Source organism: Sphaeramia orbicularis, chromosome 15 (genome assembly GCF_902148855.1).
Source record: "Sphaeramia orbicularis chromosome 15, fSphaOr1.1, whole genome shotgun sequence".
Taxonomy (NCBI): Eukaryota; Metazoa; Chordata; class Actinopteri; order Kurtiformes; family Apogonidae; genus Sphaeramia; species Sphaeramia orbicularis.
The window spans coordinates 11,884,234-11,904,774 of record NC_043971.1 but is presented as its reverse complement, the minus strand read 5'-3'; the positions used below and the strand labels follow the sequence as shown (position 1 = coordinate 11,904,774).

At 34.9% G+C, this 20,541-nt stretch overlaps 1 protein-coding gene across 1 annotated transcript in view; it reads right to left on the bottom strand.

Moving 5' to 3' along the window:
- Positions 1 to 6,679: 6,679 nt before the first annotated feature.
- The window catches only part of rhoq (ras homolog family member Q), a 51,246-nt gene continuing 37,384 nt past the window's right edge, over positions 6,680 to 20,541 (bottom strand). Inside the window, exon 5 of the mRNA XM_030156443.1 lies at positions 6,680 to 7,185. Coding sequence (XP_030012303.1) covers positions 7,070 to 7,185 — 116 coding nt within the window. The 3' untranslated portion in view covers positions 6,680 to 7,069. The remainder of the gene's footprint in view (positions 7,186 to 20,541) is intronic.

Sequence of the window (20,541 nt, the reverse complement as noted above, 5' to 3'; positions counted from 1 at the left end):
ACAGAATTGCAGGTAATGGTCGATTGGTCACTCACTATTTACGGTCGTGGAAAAAATTATTAGACCACCCCTTGTTTTCTTCAATTTCTTGGTCATTTTAATGCCTGGTACAACTAAAGGTACATTTGTTTGGACAAATATAATGATAACAACAAAAATACCTCATAAGAGTTTAATTTCAGAGCTGATATCTAGCCATGTTCCATGTTTTCTTGATAATAACCAAAATCACTTCAGTTCTTACATCAATATCTATGGCATTGTACTGACAAAAACAGTGCTTTTAGGCATTCCATGTTTTCTTTTCTGTCTGTTTTAGTCACATGACACACACAGGAGTTAGTACTTGATTGCATAACCATTGTTTTGATGACTTTTGATGGTCTAATAATTTTTTCCGCAACTGGATGAAGCAGAGTAGAAGTAAATGCGTGCATAGTGAAAGGTCTTCTCTCTGGTAGTACAAAGTTTAGCCAGTAGGTGGTGCTCCTGCTCCAGTGATCAAACCATATAACCCAGGGGTCTCAAATTCATTTTCTTTCCGGGGCCACATTCAGCCCGATTTGATCTCCAGTGGGCCAGACCAGTGAAATAATACCATAATAACCTATAAATAATGACAACTCCAAATTTTTGTGTTTTGTTTTAGTGCAAAAAAACTCCCCATTAAATTATGAAAATACTTTTATAAACTATTCAAACAAAAAAGATGTGAATAACCTGAAAAAAAATGAAATTTCCTTAGAAAAATAAGTGCAATTTTATCATTATTATGCCTCAACTTATCATTTTTACATGTGCATTATGGATCGGATCTACAAAGACACTAAACACTTAGTAACTGGGCAGAAAATTGTTAAAATTGTGCTTAATTTTCTTTAGACATTTCAGGTTGTTTATATTTGTTCAGGTTATTCACATTTTATTGTTACAGGATAGTTTGTTAATGTAAATATTTTCATAATTTAATGCTATTTTTTGCTCTAAAACAAAGACAAAATTTTGACGTTGTCATTATTTATAGGCAAAGTGTAATTTTTTTTTTTTTTTTTTTTTTTCACATCAAACCAAGAAGAAAATATGGGGTCATTATTTTTTTTAGGTTATTCTGCTGTTATTATTTTACTGTAGATCAGGGGCGTCAAACTCATTTTCTTGCGGGGGCCACATTCAGCCCAATTTAATCTGAAGTGGGCCGGACCAGTAAAATAACAGCATGATAGCCAATAAATAATGATAACTCCAAATTGTTTTAGTGCAAAAAAGTGACATTCAGTTATACCAATATTTATGTTTACAAACTATCCAAACACAAAGGATGTGAACAACCTGAAAAAAATGAAATTTGTTAAGAAATATAAGAACAATTTATCAATATTGTGCCTCGACTTATCATTTATACATATGTATTACAGAGCAGATCTAAAAAAAGGCACAGCACATTTAGTAACAGGCAAAATATTGGTAAAATTCCATTGACTTTTCTTAAGACATTTCCGTTTGTTCGTATTTGTTCAGGTTATTCACATTTTTTGTAAACGTATAGTTTGGTAATGGAAACATTTTCATGTAATTTTACTTTTTTACACCAAAAAAACAAAGAGAGAATTTGGGGTTATCATTATTTATATGTTATCATGATAATATTTTACTGGTTCTGACCCACTTGAAATCTAATTGGACTGTATGTGGAACCTGAATTAAAATGATTTTGACTCCATTGATTGTTAAGTTCTTCAATGTAATTTTTGCAGTTTTTCACAAATTCATCCCGCAGGCCGGATTGGACCCTTTGGCGGACCGGATTTGGTACCTAGGCCGCATGTTTGACACCTGTGCTATAGATCATATTGGTCTGTATGTGGAACCTGAACTAAAATGAGTTCCACAGCCGTAACTGTGGAAATTTTGCACTTTGCAAATTCATCCTAGGGGCCAGATTGGACCCTTTGGTGGGCCGGATTTGGCCCCCGGGCCGCATGTTTGAGACCCCTGATATAACCCATGGAAGTCAAAAACTGTTCCACTCTAAGAAGTATAAAAAGAAAACAAATGTAATCAAAATGTCTAAATGTGAACCTGAGTAACGCATATGTTTACAACCTGATGGATGTGTGTATTTCTTCTAACATCCCTCAGAGTTTAATTCTGTTGACCTGCTTATCAAGTCGACCCAGTGATGCCTGACCTATTATGTACATGAATAAACTTCCAGGAATAACCACTGCCGGAGTTAATTTCACAAATGCATCCCCCAGCACACACGAGGCTCTGTGAGTTAAACCCTCCAAGCCAACTTATTAACACAGTAAACACATTTATTGAGAAGAGAGGAGCATCAACGGGATAATGCATTGGTGGCTGCGGCACTTAGGTCCTGGATCCTGAGGGTGGACCTCACAACAACATAAGCAAGCAGAACTGTCCAGGAAAGAGAGAGAGAAAGAGAGAGAGAGAGAGAGAGAGAGAGAAAAGGCTGTTCACCCTGCGATCCAAACACAGTATACAACGCAGGCTGGGACACAGAGGTGGAGCACCATTTACATTAAAGCTTTAATCACTTATCATTTCTGACTCAGAAAAAAAACAGATTATCACATGTACAGAAGTCATATAGCAAGAGTTGGCACCTTTTGAGTATTATCTTGTTTAAAAACAAAAAAGCTAGAAAAAGCCGATAGTAAATGCATAAAATCAAGGAGGGCTTTTATTTTGGAACACAGGGGACTCAGATATTCACGCTACTGTATTCTCTACATCCTGCTAAACCTCAAATATTACCCTCACCTCTATGTAAATAATAATGTGACTTTATTACAGTGATATGAATGATTTTTTAATAAAATATCTGGTTTCATGTGCTGGAAAGTGCCATAGACGGAGCTGGAACTTTTATCCACATATTTAAGAGCCTTTAAAAAAAAAGGCAAAATTTGTGAAATTTGGCAATTACTTTGTTATAATTAGTATTAACCTCCTAAGACCCAGGAAATATCAGCAAAGTATAAGCTTTTTTTGTTTTGTATTAAATAACTGCCTATATTGGAAACATCATGATGCAACAGTTTTTTCAGATGCAGTTTTTAAAATTTTTATGGAATGTCCTTTGTGGTGGACAATTTTCTTTTTTTTTTTTTCTCTTTTTGTATAAAGTTGTGAAACTCTTGTCCACAAATATGGACAGAAAACCCATAGCTGGGTCTTAGGAGGTTAAATGACTAAAATCCACTGTTTTTTGATGTATGTGTTTCAGTTGCAGCAGAATGAAGTGCTGCGCTGACGGGCTGTGCTCATATTCGGGCCTGATCGAACTGTGTGCAGCTTCTGTGCTTCAATCAGCCTTTTTTTTTTTTTAAAGACAGGGATAGTGTGTGTAGAAGTGGAGGAATGTGCTTCGGCATGCTGGGAAAATGGTGTGGACTGTGCTTCATGTTGTGCATCAGAATTACAGTATCGGGTCACCTTAGCCACCTGACTGATGAAAGTGTGCATTGGAATCTTTGGATGTTGAATATGGATCAGAGTTTCATTTCTAAAATGAGATCCGTCTTCTCAAACCTTCTTAAAGGTGATAAAAGGATAACACATTATTGCAGAACAAAAAAAAAAGAATGATGACAAAAATACAGATTTGATCATCTCTCTTTAGAGATACATAGTCATAAACTCTAGATAATTTCTCTAAACTGGATAATAGATCTGTTATTAAGTTTCTGATGATAACTTCAGCCCCACATCTAAATTACAGTATGTTTTGACATGCCACACTATAAAAATGGGGTTTTCATAAGGCAAAAAACAAGCAACAAAACATTATAATCAAATGGTTCCACTGTAGGTCCGTAATTTGGTGCCTGGACAGCGTGTTTGCTGATTTGTTTTATTCCGCATGTAAAGCAAAGCACCTTGCATGGTTCTATCTGCAGGAGCTCCAATGATACACTGGAAAAAATCTAAATCTTACCAAGTGTATTTTTCCTCATTTCTAGTCAAAATATCTCATCACACTTAAAATAAGACATAATCACCTAAGAGTAACTTTCAGTGAGATATAAGAACTTGTTTTTAGACAATAGATCTGGAAAATCTTATTTCAAGAAATCTTACCAAGATAATTTTCACATGTTCCACTGGCAGATTTTTTTTTTTTGCTAAAATCAGTGTTTTTCAACCTTGGGGTTGGGACCCCACATGGGGTCACCTGGAATTCAAATGGGGTCGCCTGAAATTTCTAGTAATTGATAAAAAAACTGAAACTTGCTAATAAAAATTTACATTATATAGCCTAAATATTGCCTAAAATTAACATTTATTTGCAACATATTATAGCAAACTATTATATGATGAAAAACAAATTAATTTTAGCAAATAAAATGTCTCCGTTTTGAATGTCTGGGGTCACCTGAAATTTCTAATAATTTATATAAAAAAAAAAATTAAAACTTACTAATAAAATTTACACTACATAGTCTAAATGTTGCCTAAAATTAATGTTTATTTGCAACATAGTATAGCAAACTATTACACGATCAAAAACAAATAATTTTAGCCTGTTTTCAATGTCTGTGGTCACCCATAAATTTGTGATGTTAACATGGGGTCATGATCCAAAAAAGGTTGGGAACCACTGGCTTAATTCAATATAATTTCAATAATTTTTTGCTTACTTCAAGCAAAACATCTGGCAATTGAAAGAGTGAACATTATCTCGGTAAGATTTCTTGAAAATAAGATTTTCAAGATCTGTCGTCTAAAAATAAGTTCTTATATCTCACTGAAAAGTTACTCTTAGGTCAGAGTTGACAGACTCATGTCTTCAGCCCAAATGGATCTCAAGTGGACCGGACCAGTAAAGTAATAGCGTCATAACCTATAAATGTCAACTTTTTCTCTTTGTCTTAGTGCAATAAAAACATCAAATTATGAAATATTTACATTTTTAAATGATCATTTAACAAAAAACACGTGAATAACCTGAAAAAAATGAAATCTGTAAGAAAAATAAGTGCAGTTTAACAAATTATGCCTCAACTATCATTTATACATGTGCATTACACACATGTTACACAAACATTTGGTAATAAGCATAATATTGTTAAAACTTTTGTGTTTGGAACTAAAATAAGAACAATTCTTTGAGTTCTTCGAGGTTCAACTGGGCTAGTTTTACTTCAAAAGAGCAAAACTAGTCCACCTGAACCTAGAACCTAGAAAAATGGGGTTTGTCACTGTTTATATGTTAGTATGCTATTATTTTACTTTAGATCAGGGGTGTCAAACTCATTTTTGTTCAGGGGCCATATTCAGCTAAATTTGATCTGAAGTGGGCTGGACCAGAAAAATAATATCATAATAACCTATAAATAATGACTACTCCAAATTTTTGTCTTTGTTTTAGTTGTAAAAAAAAAAACCCCATTAAATTCTGAAAATACTTACTTTTATAAAAAAAAAAAAAAAGTAAGAAAATTTAATGAAATTCTAACAATATTATTTCTCACGTATCATTTGTCCATGTGCATTATGGATCAGATCTACAAAGACACTAACACTGAGGAACAGGCAGAAAAATTGCTAAAATTGGGCTGAATTTTCTTTAGACATTTCAGGTTGTTCATATTTGTTCAGGTTATTCCACATTTAGTGTTACAGGATAGTTTGTAAATGTAAATATTTTCATAATTTTATGTTATTTTTTTGCACTAAAACAAAGAAAAAAAATTAAGTTGTTAATTCTAGATTTTTTTTTTTGGCTTACTTCAAGATTTTTTTTACTTAATTGAAGATTTTTATTTTTTTTTTTTGCTTAATTGAAGATTTTTTTTTTTTAGTTAATTGAAGATTTTTTTTCCCTTAATTGAAGATTTTTTTGCTAAATTTGAGATTTTTTTTTTTTGTTTGGCGGTAAGTGAAGATTTTTTTTTTACTTAATTGAAGTTTTTTTTTTGGCTTAGTTCAAGATTTTTTTTTTTTTTTTTTTATTTAATTGAAGATTTTTTTTTTTATTTTGGCCTTATTCAAGATTTTTTTCCTTATTCAAGCTAATTTTTTTTTTTTTGCTTAATTCAATTCAAGACTGTGGAATTTTTGCACTGGCAAAAACATTCCAGGGGCCGAACTGGACCGTTTGGAGGGCCACATTTGGCCCCCAGGCCGCATGTTTGACACCCCTGCTTTAGATCATATGGTCTGTATGTGGAACTGAACTAAAATGATTGTTAATATTTTCAGTGTACTTTTTGCAGCCACAGGCCAGATTGGATCTTTTGGCGGGCCGGTTTTGGCCCTGGGCTGCATGTTTGAGACCCCTGCTTTAGGTGATTATGTCTTATTTGAAGTGTGATGACATATTTTGACCAGAAATGAGAAAAATACACTTGGTAAGATTTTGATTTTTTTTCCAGTGTAAATAATCAGAGACAGACTTTGTGGATCAACAGTACAAGGTTCGGATCTAAAAACATGGCCCTTACAGCCATAAATAGACCCGGGCACCGTCACAGTGTCACTGAAGTCAGACTCTTATTATTTATCGGTTCAGACTCGCTGTTTTCGCTCTGGCATGAAATTCAATCTCTATCATGTGCTTCAAAAATAATATACAGTAGCTTTGAAAACCATAGAAATATATGAACTCCTTAAAATGTAGAATTTCTCTTTAAACTGATTTTTTTTTATATATATATATGACAGCTTGCAACATTTTTACAGGAAAATGATTAAAAATGGTTATAAAAGCAGGTACTTTTGAGGCAAAAAAAACGTCTTTGAGAAGAAGAGACTGACTTGGGTTTGTGCTCCTTTGGTAGTAAACTGCATCATCAACCCCAGTACTGGACAGCAGGCGAGACTTATGACCTTTTCAAGAGCTTTGCAGCTTAAAGTAGCTCTTGTTTTGTCCTTTTCAAGTCCTCACTTTTGTCTCGCTCTGCTGTCTGTGCATTTTTCTTTCGTCTGTCTCGTGCCTTCAGTACAGGTTTGGTTTATGGTTGGTTTGCTGAATGATCTCTGGGTTTTATGTATCACGTGATCAGGCAGCAGTTAATGCAGCGGGGTCCCAGTCTCCTCTTCAGAGCCCCCTTCTTTCTCTTCGGAGCCAGAATGGCGATGATGGCCTCGTCAACACTGTTTTCAGGCCCTTTTGGGTCAACGCTGAACATTCCACATAGCAACATGCACCGATCTGAGGAAAAGGAAAGACATGGACTGTCGGTTAAAAGAATCCAGGGCAGGACGGTGGTTAAAGTTGTTAAAGGATTATGGTTTTTGGACAGTGGAGATGAGCACAAAACAGTTTTCTGCACAGAAAAATATTTCTCATAAGCTTCAAGTCAATGGTTGACTGTATAATGATAAGAATTCAACAAGAGGAAAACTGGGTCATTGATTCGAAAAGTACATACAGTCGCGGGAAAAAATTATTAAACCACCCTTATTTTCTACAATTTCTTGTTCATTTTAACCCCTTTAGCCCTAGCCCGCAGGCGGAAAAAATTCTATTAATATTCATCTACTATAAAATATAATAAATCAGGACAATGAATGTTATTTTCAACTTCTGCTCAAAGTTTAGACCCTAATGTTAATAAAGTACATCAAAAGTGTATTTTACTGCAAACTTTAATGTTCAACATGATTTTTAATCTTTGTGGGGTGAATATACGCTATTAAAAATGTCCGACACAAACAATTAATTTATGCATATCATCATCAATCCGGCCAAAAAAAAAAAAAACAGGCAAGGATAAAAAATTCCAATTTCTCTTTTAGTTTGTTACAGTTTACTCAGGCATAGTAATAGATACAATATTTAGTGACAATGGGAATAGATTCTGTGAGGTCTGTAAATGTCCATAGACACCGAGAACATCCATATGAACCTTATTATTGTGAAGTAATCCTTCATTTACTTTGGATATGTCTTTTTAGGCGTTTTTTTCCCCTGAAAATATGGTCAGGGTTTAACAGGTTAATGCCTGGTACAACTAAAGGTACATTTATTTGGACAAATATAATGAAAACAACACAAACAGCTCATAAGAGTTTAATTTCAGAGCTGATATCTATCCATTTTTCCATGTTTTCTTGATATAAGCAAAATCACTTCAGTTCTTACATCAATATCTATGGCATTGTACTGACAAAAACAGTGCTTTTAGACATTCCGTGTTTTCTTTTCTGTCGCTTTTAGTCACATGATACACACAAGAGTTAGTACTTGATTGCACTTGTGTTTTCCTTTTTTTTCTATTTAGACGTCGTGTATGTGCAGTTGTGCAAAAATATATTAGACCATCAAAAGTCATCAAAAACAATGCTTATGCAATTAAGTACTAACTCCTGTGTGTATCATGTGCCTAAAACACCAGGAAGAATAGCTGTAGCTATGGTACAGCTAATGGGGATCCTAAATAAAGAAAGAAAGAAAAACAGACAGAAAAGAAAACATGGAATGCCTTAAAGCACTGTTTTGTCAGTACAATGCCATAACTATTGATGTAAGAACTGAAGGGATTTTGGTTATTATCAAGAAAACATGGAAATGGATAGATATCAGCTCTGAAATTAACTATTATGAGCTGTTTTTGTTGTTATCATTATATTTTTCCAAACAAATGTACTTTAGTTGTACCAGCATTAAAATGAACAAGAAATTGAGGAAAACAAGGGTGGTCTAATAGTTTTTTTCCGCGACTGTATATAGTGACCAATCGACTATTAGCTGCAATTCTGTAGTTAATAAAAAATGGCTAAAACTCCACCTTAAATTCAAAAGGGGTCACCTGAAATTTCTAGTAATTGATAAAAAAAAAAAAAAACGTAATAAAAAATATATCGTGAGATGACAGAGACAATCCCAATACATAAAAGACAAACTGTGAGTCTGAAACTGAAGCACTGTGGTTCTGTTTATCTGTCAAATGTTCATTGTGGTCAGTTTCAGATGCTGCAGCTCTTTCATAATTCATAGTTTGAGTTCTTGTTTGTTCAGTATTAATTGTCAGCCTTGTAAATCCAAGCTGGACTGACTGTACATATCCTGACCAAGGAAAATCAAATTCTCACTTTGTGCAGTAATCTACACCTGGCTTTTCTTTTTCTTTTTTTTTTTTCTGTGAAAAATTCTGTTAAATTACAGATTGTTTTTTACAGTGCACACACACACCCACACATGCACGGCATTGCTCCTTTCAACCTCCGTCCATAATAATATACATTATATAGATTAAATGTTGTCTAAAATTAATGTTTTATTTGCAACATAGTATAGCAAACTATTACATGATCAAAAACTAATTAATTTTGGCACAAAAAATGTCTCTATTTTGTATGTCTGGGGTCACCAAAAATTTGTGATATTGTTAATAATATAGGGATGGGAATCGAGAACCGGTTCTTTTTTGAGAACTAGTTCCCAGTAGCTCGATTCCTTGGAATCGTTTGCCTGCCTGCTTAACGATTCTGCTTATCGATTCCACCTTCGTTGTGCATGCGCGATAACGTCACACGTACGCTGCATTGTTTTGGTCAGAATGTAGCTAACATGGCGTTGAGGCAGAAACGGTCTAAAAAGACGACACCAGGTCCACTGGAACACTGTCAAAACTTCCATGTCTTCTAAAGGGTGGAATCCCTCCAATATCCTCAAACATTTGTCCACAGCATGTGAATCATTTACAGGGATGTCACGTATTTGATACGCTAGCTAGTGCTAACGCTAGCGCTTGTGAATGTAGCGACAAGAATGAACGCTGGGCCGGTTCCGGTTCTGGTGCGGGCAGCAAACATCGTAACTCCTCAAATACAAGTTTCCGAAGGGAAGAAGGGAAAGGAAATGAGGTGCACAACAACGGGAGACAAGCCGAGCCGAGTCAAACCGGTTTCCACGTAGTAGAAATGTGGCAACAGAGGAATTAGTAAAGAGTCTTTAATTTCACTTTCACTGCACCCCCCCCCCCCCCCCCCCCCCCCCCCAACCGGGCCCGGCGTCATCTGTTATTATTATTTGTACATACTGTATATGTTATATTTTCAATGCAGAGATGAGAATCGATTAGAGAATCGATAAGGAATCGGATCGATAAGCAATATCGATAATGGAATCGGAATCGTTAATTCTTAACGATTCCCATCCCTAAATAATAATAATGGATTGGATTTATATAGTGCTTTTCTAGACACCCAAAGCGCTTTACATTATTGACCCATTATTCGTTCACTCTCACATTCTCCCTCTGGTGGTGGTAAACTGCACCTGTATCCACAGTTGCCCTGGGGCAGACTGACAGAAGCGTGGCTGCCATTTTGCACCTACAGCCCCTCTGACCACCACCAAACATTCATACACCAGTGTGTGTGGCACTGGAGGCATGGAGGGTGAAGTGTCTTGCCCAAGGACACAACGGACTGACTAGGACAGAGCGGGATTCAAACCGCCAACCCTTCAGTTATTGGACGACCCGCTCTACCCACCTGAGCCAATGTGGTCACGAGACAAAAAAGGTTGGAACCACTGTGTTAGAGCATTTAATTAATTGGTTGTAATCGGGATATGAAGGGGATTTTAAACAATATAGTAAAAAAAAATGCTCCAGGAAAACATCTTGCACCCCACCTTTAAGGAAACACTGCCTCTATTTACACATTCTACACCTAAAAGCTGCTGGAATATTCATCTCCTAAAAAAACTCCACAACATTGTCTATTTTGGATTCGGCTGCTGCACTCTGAGTTCTCCTCCTTCTAAAAGACATGGATTATTCTGCTCTTACAAACTGCCAGCACTAGAGTAAGAAGTGTCCACCCCCGGATGAAGAACGGTACACGGATGATGGCACACTTGGCTGCTTTTACCACTGACGTACTGCGTTCTGAATAAAACCAGATCGATAAGAGAAGGCCATCTGGAACCAAAAGGTCGGTTTACTAATTCAGACCTGTTCTAGTTCGGATGAATCTCTGACTATGTGTATCGATCCTCGTCGGTCTTATTTTGTGTGGAACTTTAAAATAGACGGGTGACATTTCGGAGACATTTTGGACAGACCGAATCACTTCCCCTCACAGTTTGTGCAGATGACAGGATGATGTTTGTTTGACGTCACTTTTCTCCACTGACAGAAAAACACAGTGAAGAGGCAGAGGTTTAAGGCGGAAAAGTGTCAACAAGTGGTTCTGTCTATTACTAGTATAGTTTTCAGGCTCATGTTAGTTATGTCATTTTATTGTTCTTAGGTTTATTATTAGTCCTTTTCTTCTTCATCTTCATCTTTTTCTTGTTTTTCATTCTTCCTTCTTCTCCATCATCATTCTTCCTCATCTTCCTCTTCTTTTCTCATCATCTTTTTTTGTTTTTTCTCTTTTTCATTGTCATTCTTTACCTTCTTCCTTCTTCACCCTTTTTCTTCATCTTTTTCTTGTTTTTCATCTTCTTCCTTCTTCTTCATCGTCATTCTTCTCTTTCTCTTCTTTTTCTCATCCCGTTCTTTTTCTTTTTCTCTTTTTCATTGACATTTATTATCTTCTTCCTCTTCACCCTTTTCTTCTTCATCTTTTTCTTGTTTTTCTCTTCTCCTTCTCTCTTCATCGTCATTTTCCTCATCTTTTCTTTTCTCATCCCGTTCTTTTTTTTTTCTCTTTTTCATTGACATTTATATTCTTCTCTTTAACCTTTTCTTCTTACTTTTTTGTTTCATCTCTTTCTTTCTCCATCACGTTCTTCCTCATCCTCTTCTTTTTTCTCATCATCCCCTTCTTTGTCTTTTTCTCTTCTTCATTGTCATTCTTCACCTTCCTCCTCTTCTTCCTTTTCTTTTCATGTCATCTCTTTTGTTTTCATTTCTTCTTCTCATCTATTCAATTCTTCTCATCTTTTTTATCTATCTTCTTGTTTTTCTTTCTTCTTGTCATTCTTCACCTTCTTCCTTTTTCACCTTTTCTTTCATCTCTCATCTCATCATATTGTCTTCGTCCCCGTTTTTTTTCACTTCCTCTCTTTGTCTTCTCATCTCTGTTCTTTGTCATTCTTCGTCTTCTTTCTTTTTTTCATCATCCCGTTCTTTTTTGTTTTTTTCTCTTTTTCATCATTTCACTTCTTCTCTCCTTCACCCTTTTCTTTTTCATCTTCATCATCATCTTTTTCTTGTTTTTTCATCTTCTTCCTTCTCTTCTCCATCATCATTCTTCCTCATTCCTCTTCTTTTTCTCATCATCCCCTTCTTTTTTGTCTTTTTCTCTTTTTCATTGTCATTTTTATCTTCTTACTCACTTCACCCTTTTCTTTTTCATTCATCATCATCTTTTTCTTGTTTTTCATCTTCTTCCTTCTCCATCGTCATTCTTCACTTCTTCCTCTTCTTCCTCTTTTTCTCATAATCCCCTTCTTTGTCTTTTTCTCTTTCATTGTCATTCTTCCCTTCTTCCTCCTTCACCTTTTTCTTCCATCATCATCATCATCATCATCATCTTTTTCTTGTTTTTCATCTTTCTTCTCTTCTCCATCATCATTCTCATCTATCTTCCTCTTCTTTTTCTCATCATCCCCTTCTTTTTTGTCTTTTTCTCTTTTTCATTGTCATTTTTTACCTTCTTCCTCCTCTTCATCCTTTTCTTTTTCATCTTCTTCATCATCTTGTTCTTGTTTTCATCTTCTTCCTTCTCTTCTCCATCATCATTATTCACCTTCGTCCTCATCTTTCTCTTTTTCTTATGCCCTTCTTTGGTTTTTTCTCTTCTTCATTGTCATTCTTCACCTTTTTCCTCTTCTTCACCCTTTTCTTCTTCTTCATCTCGTCTATCATCCTTGTCTTTGTGCTCAACCTTTTTTCTTCTCATCATCCTCTTCTGTCTTCTTTGTCATTCTTCGTCTTTTTCCTCATCTTCCTTATCATCCATTTCTTTTTTGTCTTTTTCTCGTTTATCGTCATTCGTCACCTTTTTTGTCATCCTCTTCATCATCACTTTTCTTTTTCTTTATCTTCATCATTCTCTTTGTCTCTTCATCATCCTTCCCTTCATCCTCATTTTTTTTTCTTCATCTTTTTGCTCCTCATCCTCTTTTTTCTTCATCCTCATCCTTTCTTCTTCATCTTTTTCCTCCAGCAGCCTCTTCTTCTTCTACATTCTTTGCTTCTTCATCATCATCTTCTTTGTCTTCATCATCCTTTCCTTCATCCTCATCCTTTTCTTCTTCTTCGTCTTTTTCCTCCTCTTCCTCTTCTTTGTCTTTCTTATCATCTTCTTCATCTTTTTTTCTTGCTTCTCATTGTCATTCTTCACCTTGTTCGTCATCCTCTCTTCTTTTTTTTTGTTTTATTCATTAATACAGCACAAAAGCTCTATTTACTAATACGACCTGTGCACATCTTGTAATATTTAATATCTTCTAATCCAATCTTGTAATTTGCGGAGGCTGTATGTGATCTTAATCCCATGCAAATCTGTCAGGTCTGAAATTTTCCACCACAACCCCCCACCAAATTAATTTCACCCTAGTTATTTTGGTGGGATTTGCCACAGTTTTGTTTCTACTCTGTATATTTCCTTGTTGAGGATAATAGAGGCTGCACCACAGATGATAAATCAAAGTCTTAAAAGTGTTTTGGGTAGAAATTTAGGAGGGTCATGCTGTGATATAACTTTAAATCCTTCAGAAAAGCAACATATCAAAAGATTAGATGGAAGACCTAATGGCAGCTGCAGTAAAGAACATTTTTCTGTCTTTCAACAGTGATCTGTAGGTGGTGAACCTGCCCTTGACATCAGAACCAGGGATAATGTCAGTAAGATCAAGTTAAACACAAACATGGAGGATTCATTTCTAAATAATGGCAGGTCTCTATAGTATTCTAGTCCTATGTGAATAAGGTTTAAGAAGATGTTAAACTAAGGCCATGTGTGGGGCACAATACCAGACCTGACAGACACATGAGATGTCTTTCTAAAATGCAAAATCAAAAACACAAGTACATTTTATCTCCTCAGTTTTCTTCATATAACATAGTATTTCTCCTCCTGCGGCTGACGAAAAAGAAGTTCAGTAAAAATGACAATTGACCTGATTTTGATAACAGTACAAACAAAAATGAACATGTGATTAACAAAAATAATGAAGAACCTGAAGAAAAATGAACAAAATACTGAATGAAATGAATTGAAGTGAGGAACAAATTCAACAAACAAATAAATAAGATAATAAAATGGGCAATAATTAACAAAATAATCAATATATTGAACCAAAAATGACAAAACACACAGAAATAAACAAGTCTGAATCTTTTGGTAGATCAGTGTGTCATGATTTGTATTAATTTGATTCTAAAACAAGAATAAATCCACTTATTTGGCAGATTTCCTAAGCAAACCTGGAAGTAAACATGACTTAAATCCATTTAAACTCATTTATTTGCTCCTAAATGTGGGATAATATGTCAATATATGTGACAAAGTGGGGGAAAAAAATCCAACTTGCAGCGTTATTAGTGGTTTAGCTTCAGTGAACTAAAATAGAATGTGTTTTTTTAACCTCCTAATAAATATGACTACCATGTTCCTGCTGTGTTTTGTAATAACTATCAGCCCGTGTGCATTTATAGCCCTTTCAAACAGTCATTTTCTGACATAAATGTAACATTCAGACCCAGGAACATTTCCCAGCTCTCCCCAGGTGCTAAATGTTGTGTTAGCTTTGTGACCTTTTCCATTATAGTCCTGTCAGGTCTTTATGAAACCACAGTGAACAAACCTATCACGTTTACCAAGCTTGTAATGTTACGTATTATTTCACATAAGACCAGGTGTGCTGAGGCTGTTATCCAAACTGTCAGAGGGGAAAGGTTTTTTTTTTTTAACAGGAAAGCACTAAAGTCTCCTTATAAATAGCATCAAAGTCATACTTTCAATACACAAACAACTAAACGCCCCAGACGCATTTCAAAACAAAACAGAACGGTTAGAGTAAAAACTGCTCAAATTTAGCAAATTAATCCTAAAACTAAGTGGGTTATTAATAACAGCCTGTGATATTTTGGATTAAACACTCCAAACCAGCAAAAATGTTCCATCTGTAGTGCTGCAACAACAAAGTAATAAGAAAATGATGATATAATAAACTTTATTTTGAACATAAGTAGGAACATTTTTTAAAATTGAACAAAAAGCAAAAAGATTACAAATTTAAACCTAGCACTCCATTATATTGAAGGTAATAAGTTAACAAAAAAAAGAAAACAAGTGTTCAGAGAACGCAAGCCTCCGCCAAGCACCCTGAACAGTGTGCATGTGTGGATCGACTATTTCTTTTTAAATTAAACAGTTTCAAGGTTGTTCCATACAGCAGAAAAAGTTGAAGCTTGGTACCAGTCATGTGTATGTCAAATTATATTAAATTCCAATCAATATTTGTTGAGTTACAATGAAAAATGTGTAGTAAATGGGATTTTCAGTGTTAATTGAAATGTCCCAGAGTCCACATTCCACAGTGGATGTGGACAATTTTGTGCCAGATACATATATTATAAGCTACGGGTGGATCAAATTGGAGGCTAATCGGAGTTTTGAATTTTTTATGAATTTTCGAAAATTGCTCAATGATGAGAGATAGGAAAATTTGAGACTTTGTGACTATTACTACTACTTGGCCCAAAATTTAATGGGTTCATCCCAGGGCCTAGGCCTATCTGTGGGTACAGTTTGGTAAAGATGACTGTAATAGTTTTCCCGTAAAGCTGCTAACAAACAAACAAACAAAGCAAAGTGATCACAATACCTCCTGGCGGGGGTAAAAATGTCACACTAAGTACAACTATTCATTGGGGCTCTTTATGTCCAAATGGAATAGGAAGAAGCTGAGTTTAATACTAATGTATACAGTCCATAAAAATGAATAGTCTCATTATTAAATTAGTGAAAAAGAGAACAAATTCTAACATATCATCAATAACTGTCACTGTTCTCCTGTTCACTGTTACTATATCTATGGAAAATAAGGTTTTTATAAATCTTGTTAAATTTTGTGTGGTTTCACACTGATATTTAATTCCATTCTTGAATTTCCCTCGAGATTAATAAAGTATCTATCTATCTATCTATCTATCTATCTATCTATCTATCTATCTATCTATCTATCTATCTCTACTATCTATCTATCTCTATCTATCTATCTATCTATCTATCTATCTATATCTATCTATCTATCTATCATCTATCTATCTACCTACCAATCCATCTCCATCCATCCATCCATCCATCCATCCTATTCACATCTTAAAATGGCTTGTTTGAGCTCAATTTGTGTGATGCAAACCAAATTTTAATGGCTAAGGTCATTAAAAAACGAGCCGAAGTGCTTTCAAAACATTCCTACTCAGCTAACGTCGGTTTTAAATGTCCCGTTTATCTGTATTCATTCATCCATTATCTAAATCGCTTAATCCTCGGGAGGGTCGCGAGGGTGCTGGAGCCCATCCCAGCTACCAGTGGGTGAAGGCAGGGTGTTGCCAGTTTATAGGAGGCATCCATTCACTCTCACATTCACACCATTCTTACCCTACTGCAGGGGCATCAAACTTATTTTAGTTCAGGGGTCACATTCAGTCCAATATGATCTGAAGTGGGCCGAACCAGTAAAATAATAAAAACAGTGAAAAAAAGTATGATTAAATTAAGAAAAAGTTTACATCTACAGTTTACTTAAAAATGTAAATAACATGAACAACCTGAAATGTCTCAAGAAAAATAAGTGCAGTTTTAACAATATTGTGCCTCAGTTTATCATTTACATGTGCATTACAACTTACAAATCACAGTGGATCTACAAATACACAAAATATTTAGTAACAGGCAGAATATTGGTAAAATTGCACTTACGACCTTTCAGGTTGTTCATAGTTGTTCAGGTTATTCATATTTTTAATGGATAGTTTGTAAACATAAATATTCTCATGCAATTTTACTTTTTTTCCACTAAAACAAAGAGAAAATTTGTGTTGTCATTATTTATAGATTATTATGTTATTATTTTACTGGTTTGACCCACTAAAGATCATATTGGTCTGTATGTGGAACCTGAACTAAAATTATTTTAACATCCTTAATTGTTAACATCTTCAGTGTAATTTTTGTATTTCACAAATTCATCCCACGGGCTGGATTGGACCCTTTGGTGGGCCGGTTTTGGCCCTCGGGCCATATGTTTGACACCTGCACTGCAAAAATCAAAATCTTACCAAGTGTATTTTTCTCATTTCTAGTCCAAATATCTCATCACACTTAAAATAAGACATAGATAAGACACCATTTTTTGCTTGAATTAAGGCAAAAAAAAATAAAAATCTTGAATTAAGCAAAAAAAAAAAAAAAAATCTACCAATGGAACAAGTGAAAATTATCTTGGTAAGATTTCTTGAAATAACATTTTCAAGTTCTATTGTCTAAAAATAAGTTCTCATATCTCACTGAAAAGTTCCTCTTCAGGTGATTATGTCTTATTTTAAGTGTGATGACATATTTGGAATAGAAATAAGAAAAATACACTTGGGAAGATTTTGATTTTTGCAGTGTGTGCCCTGTTGCATGTGTGAGGAAGCTGGAGTACCTGGAGGAACCCACGTCGACAAGAGGAAAACATGCAAAGTTCACACAAAAGATTTCCTATCGGCCCCACCCTGTCAAACCCAGGAACTTCATGCTTTGAGGCTGCAGCACGAACCACCACCACGCTGTTGTGACGCTCACAGGGTTCCTACAGGTTTCTACAAACTAAATTTAAGACTTTTTAAGACCTTTTCAAGACTATTTAGAGCAAAATTTACTGTCCATTTCATAGCCCTTTCCGTCCACTCGTGTCAAACAGGTTGAGAATCATCTTTTTTCCAATTAGGCATTATTAAATTTGCACTTCCCCATGCTTACTTTTTGATTGTGAGCCGTCCCTTAAAGTTCACAGTGATAATTGGTTTCTAATTTCAATACAAACTGTCAGGTTGGAACAGGTGGAACTGAGCAGACTAAAGTTATTTTCTTTGCAGCCTGGACATTTAACAGACACATTTAACCCTTTCATGCATAAATTATGAGAACCTTAATCACAATTTTTTCCTGAGTGTTTTTATCCCTCTTTCGACATAACAATAACAATTTTATTGATTTTTTTTAGCCTATTTTTTATGGAGTTACAAAAATGTCCACTCAGCTAGACACCATGCGTTTAGTTTTAGAACCAAAGAAACATGTATTTACTGATATACTGTGTGAAAACTATGAAATAAAAACATTTTTAATGCTGCTAATCTGATGTTTTCTCACATTTTAACATAACTGCATGGAGATAATATGCAAAATAAAATAAAATTCAACAAACTGTTAATTACAGTCTAATAACAATTAGCAGTTTTTTTTACTCTCAAGCATCTTACTGCAGATCAGGTTTATCTAGACCAGCAAAGTTACAGTAATGGTATGAATGTCAGTGTATGGGATGATACATAAACATCCACTGTGTTGGCTGACATGGAACTAAAACAGCAAAATCCATGAATCTACAAGAGAACACTTTTGAACAGCTGTCCACTGTAGTGACCAGTGTGCATGAAAGGGTTAAACACAATACAGCCAACAAGTTGATGGCAACATAACTTAAGGCCTACTATATCAAATTTAATCGCTTTTAAAGACATTTTTAAGGTATTAAATGCAGATTTGTAATTTCCAGACTTTTAAGACATTTTCTGACCTTGCGAGAACCCTGTTATCAGTATATCTCCAGCATTCACAGAGCATTCCCTTGACCTTCCCTTGCCTTGTTTTTATTTCTCTCTCTTTCCTTCTTTCTTCTTCTTTCTCTCTCTAAAAGCCTGACTAGGGACTGGAGAAGGAAACTAGCAATAGCTATAATCACCTTATGTGAATCATCAGTTACTACAGCTTGTTTGTAACAGGTAGACTATGGAATTTTTCCCTATCAAATAAACTTTACAAATAAAAAATAATATAACCTACAGCAAAGAGCCTCATCGGGTTTGTTACATTACTGTCCATACAACAGGCTGCAAGGCTAATGAGTTTATTTCTTCGTTGTAAAACTTTGGCTTTGGTCTGGACTAATGTCTACATTAATTTACAGAGGTTTTCTAATGTCGTTTTGCTTTTGCTGAAGAAATAATGATGAAGAATTACTGTGAGTCTGTCGGCTGTGCATCCAATGAGTCTGATTTACACAGACGCTAGTGTGAAAACAATTTTTGATTCATTCTAAAACCCCAAGTGGGTAAATTAAGCCACCACAATCTAGGTAAATAATGGAAACACTGAAGATGGATGTACATGTGGGTGTTCGTTCCTCCAGAAAACTAGAGGAAAACTTAGTTTGGTTGTAACTTGCCTGTATTTTATAAGAGCCGAACACAGATCAGTAACATATTAAAGGAGTGATATCTTACTTTTTTAAATTGAATTATGCATTTTAAAACATTTCCCTGTGGTCTACATAAACTGTAAATGCTATACTTGGGTCTGAATTCTTCATTAATTCAACTCCACAGGTCCATCTTCAACCGTATTTCTGAGTAACGACACCAGAAAGGTCGTTTTGAGCGCTGGCCCTTTAAATGCAAATGAGCCACTTCACGCCCCGCCCCCTCCAGGTTGTTGACCGTGCTTTCCGTCCCGTTCAACCACTTGTGTTCGTTAATACAACCAACAACTGAACATTTTAGGTAATCGGCTCAAAGTTTGGACATATTTTCAGTTTTTACTCCAACCGCTGCTGCTGATAAACAATTATGTCGTACTCAGAGAAATGTTCGTCGGAAGTCTTGACCTTATATGTGCAAATGTTGTGACGTAATTAGTTATAAAACATCCCAAATTAACCAGGAATTGAAACAGGTTGTAGAAATCCACTTAATTTTTGCCTAAATGAATATAAATATAGCTTTGCAGCACCTGGAGGGTTCAAATTCAAACTTCATGAACTATTAGGGTCCAAATACACAAATAAATGAACCAAAGACTAATAAAAGTGGGTTTAGCAAAATATGACCCCTTTAAGCAAAATACCCAAGATGCACTCTTTGCATTATAGTTTTTCTGTGGCTAACACTGACCACATTAGATATCCTATGACCACAAACACAGCTGGACATCCTTGTTGCTATGGAAAGCAAATCTAGAAATAAGCATTGCACAGATGTATTAAAACTTAAAATAAGAAATTAACTCTTAAAACAAGACAAATTATCTAACATTTCTAAATCTAAGTTGTTTTTTTTTTATCTTGGTAAGAACCAAACACTGCAAAAATCAAAATCTTACCTAGTGTATTTTTTTCATTTCTAGTCAAAATATCTCATCACACTTAGAATAAGACATAATCACCTAAAGAGTAACTTTTCAGTGAGATAGAAGAACTTATTTTTAGACAATAGGTCTTGAAAATATTATTTCAAGAAATCTTACCAAGATAATTTTTACTTGTTCCATTGGCAGATTTTTTTGCTTAATTCAAGATTATTTTTTTTGCTTAATTCAATATTTTTTTTTCTT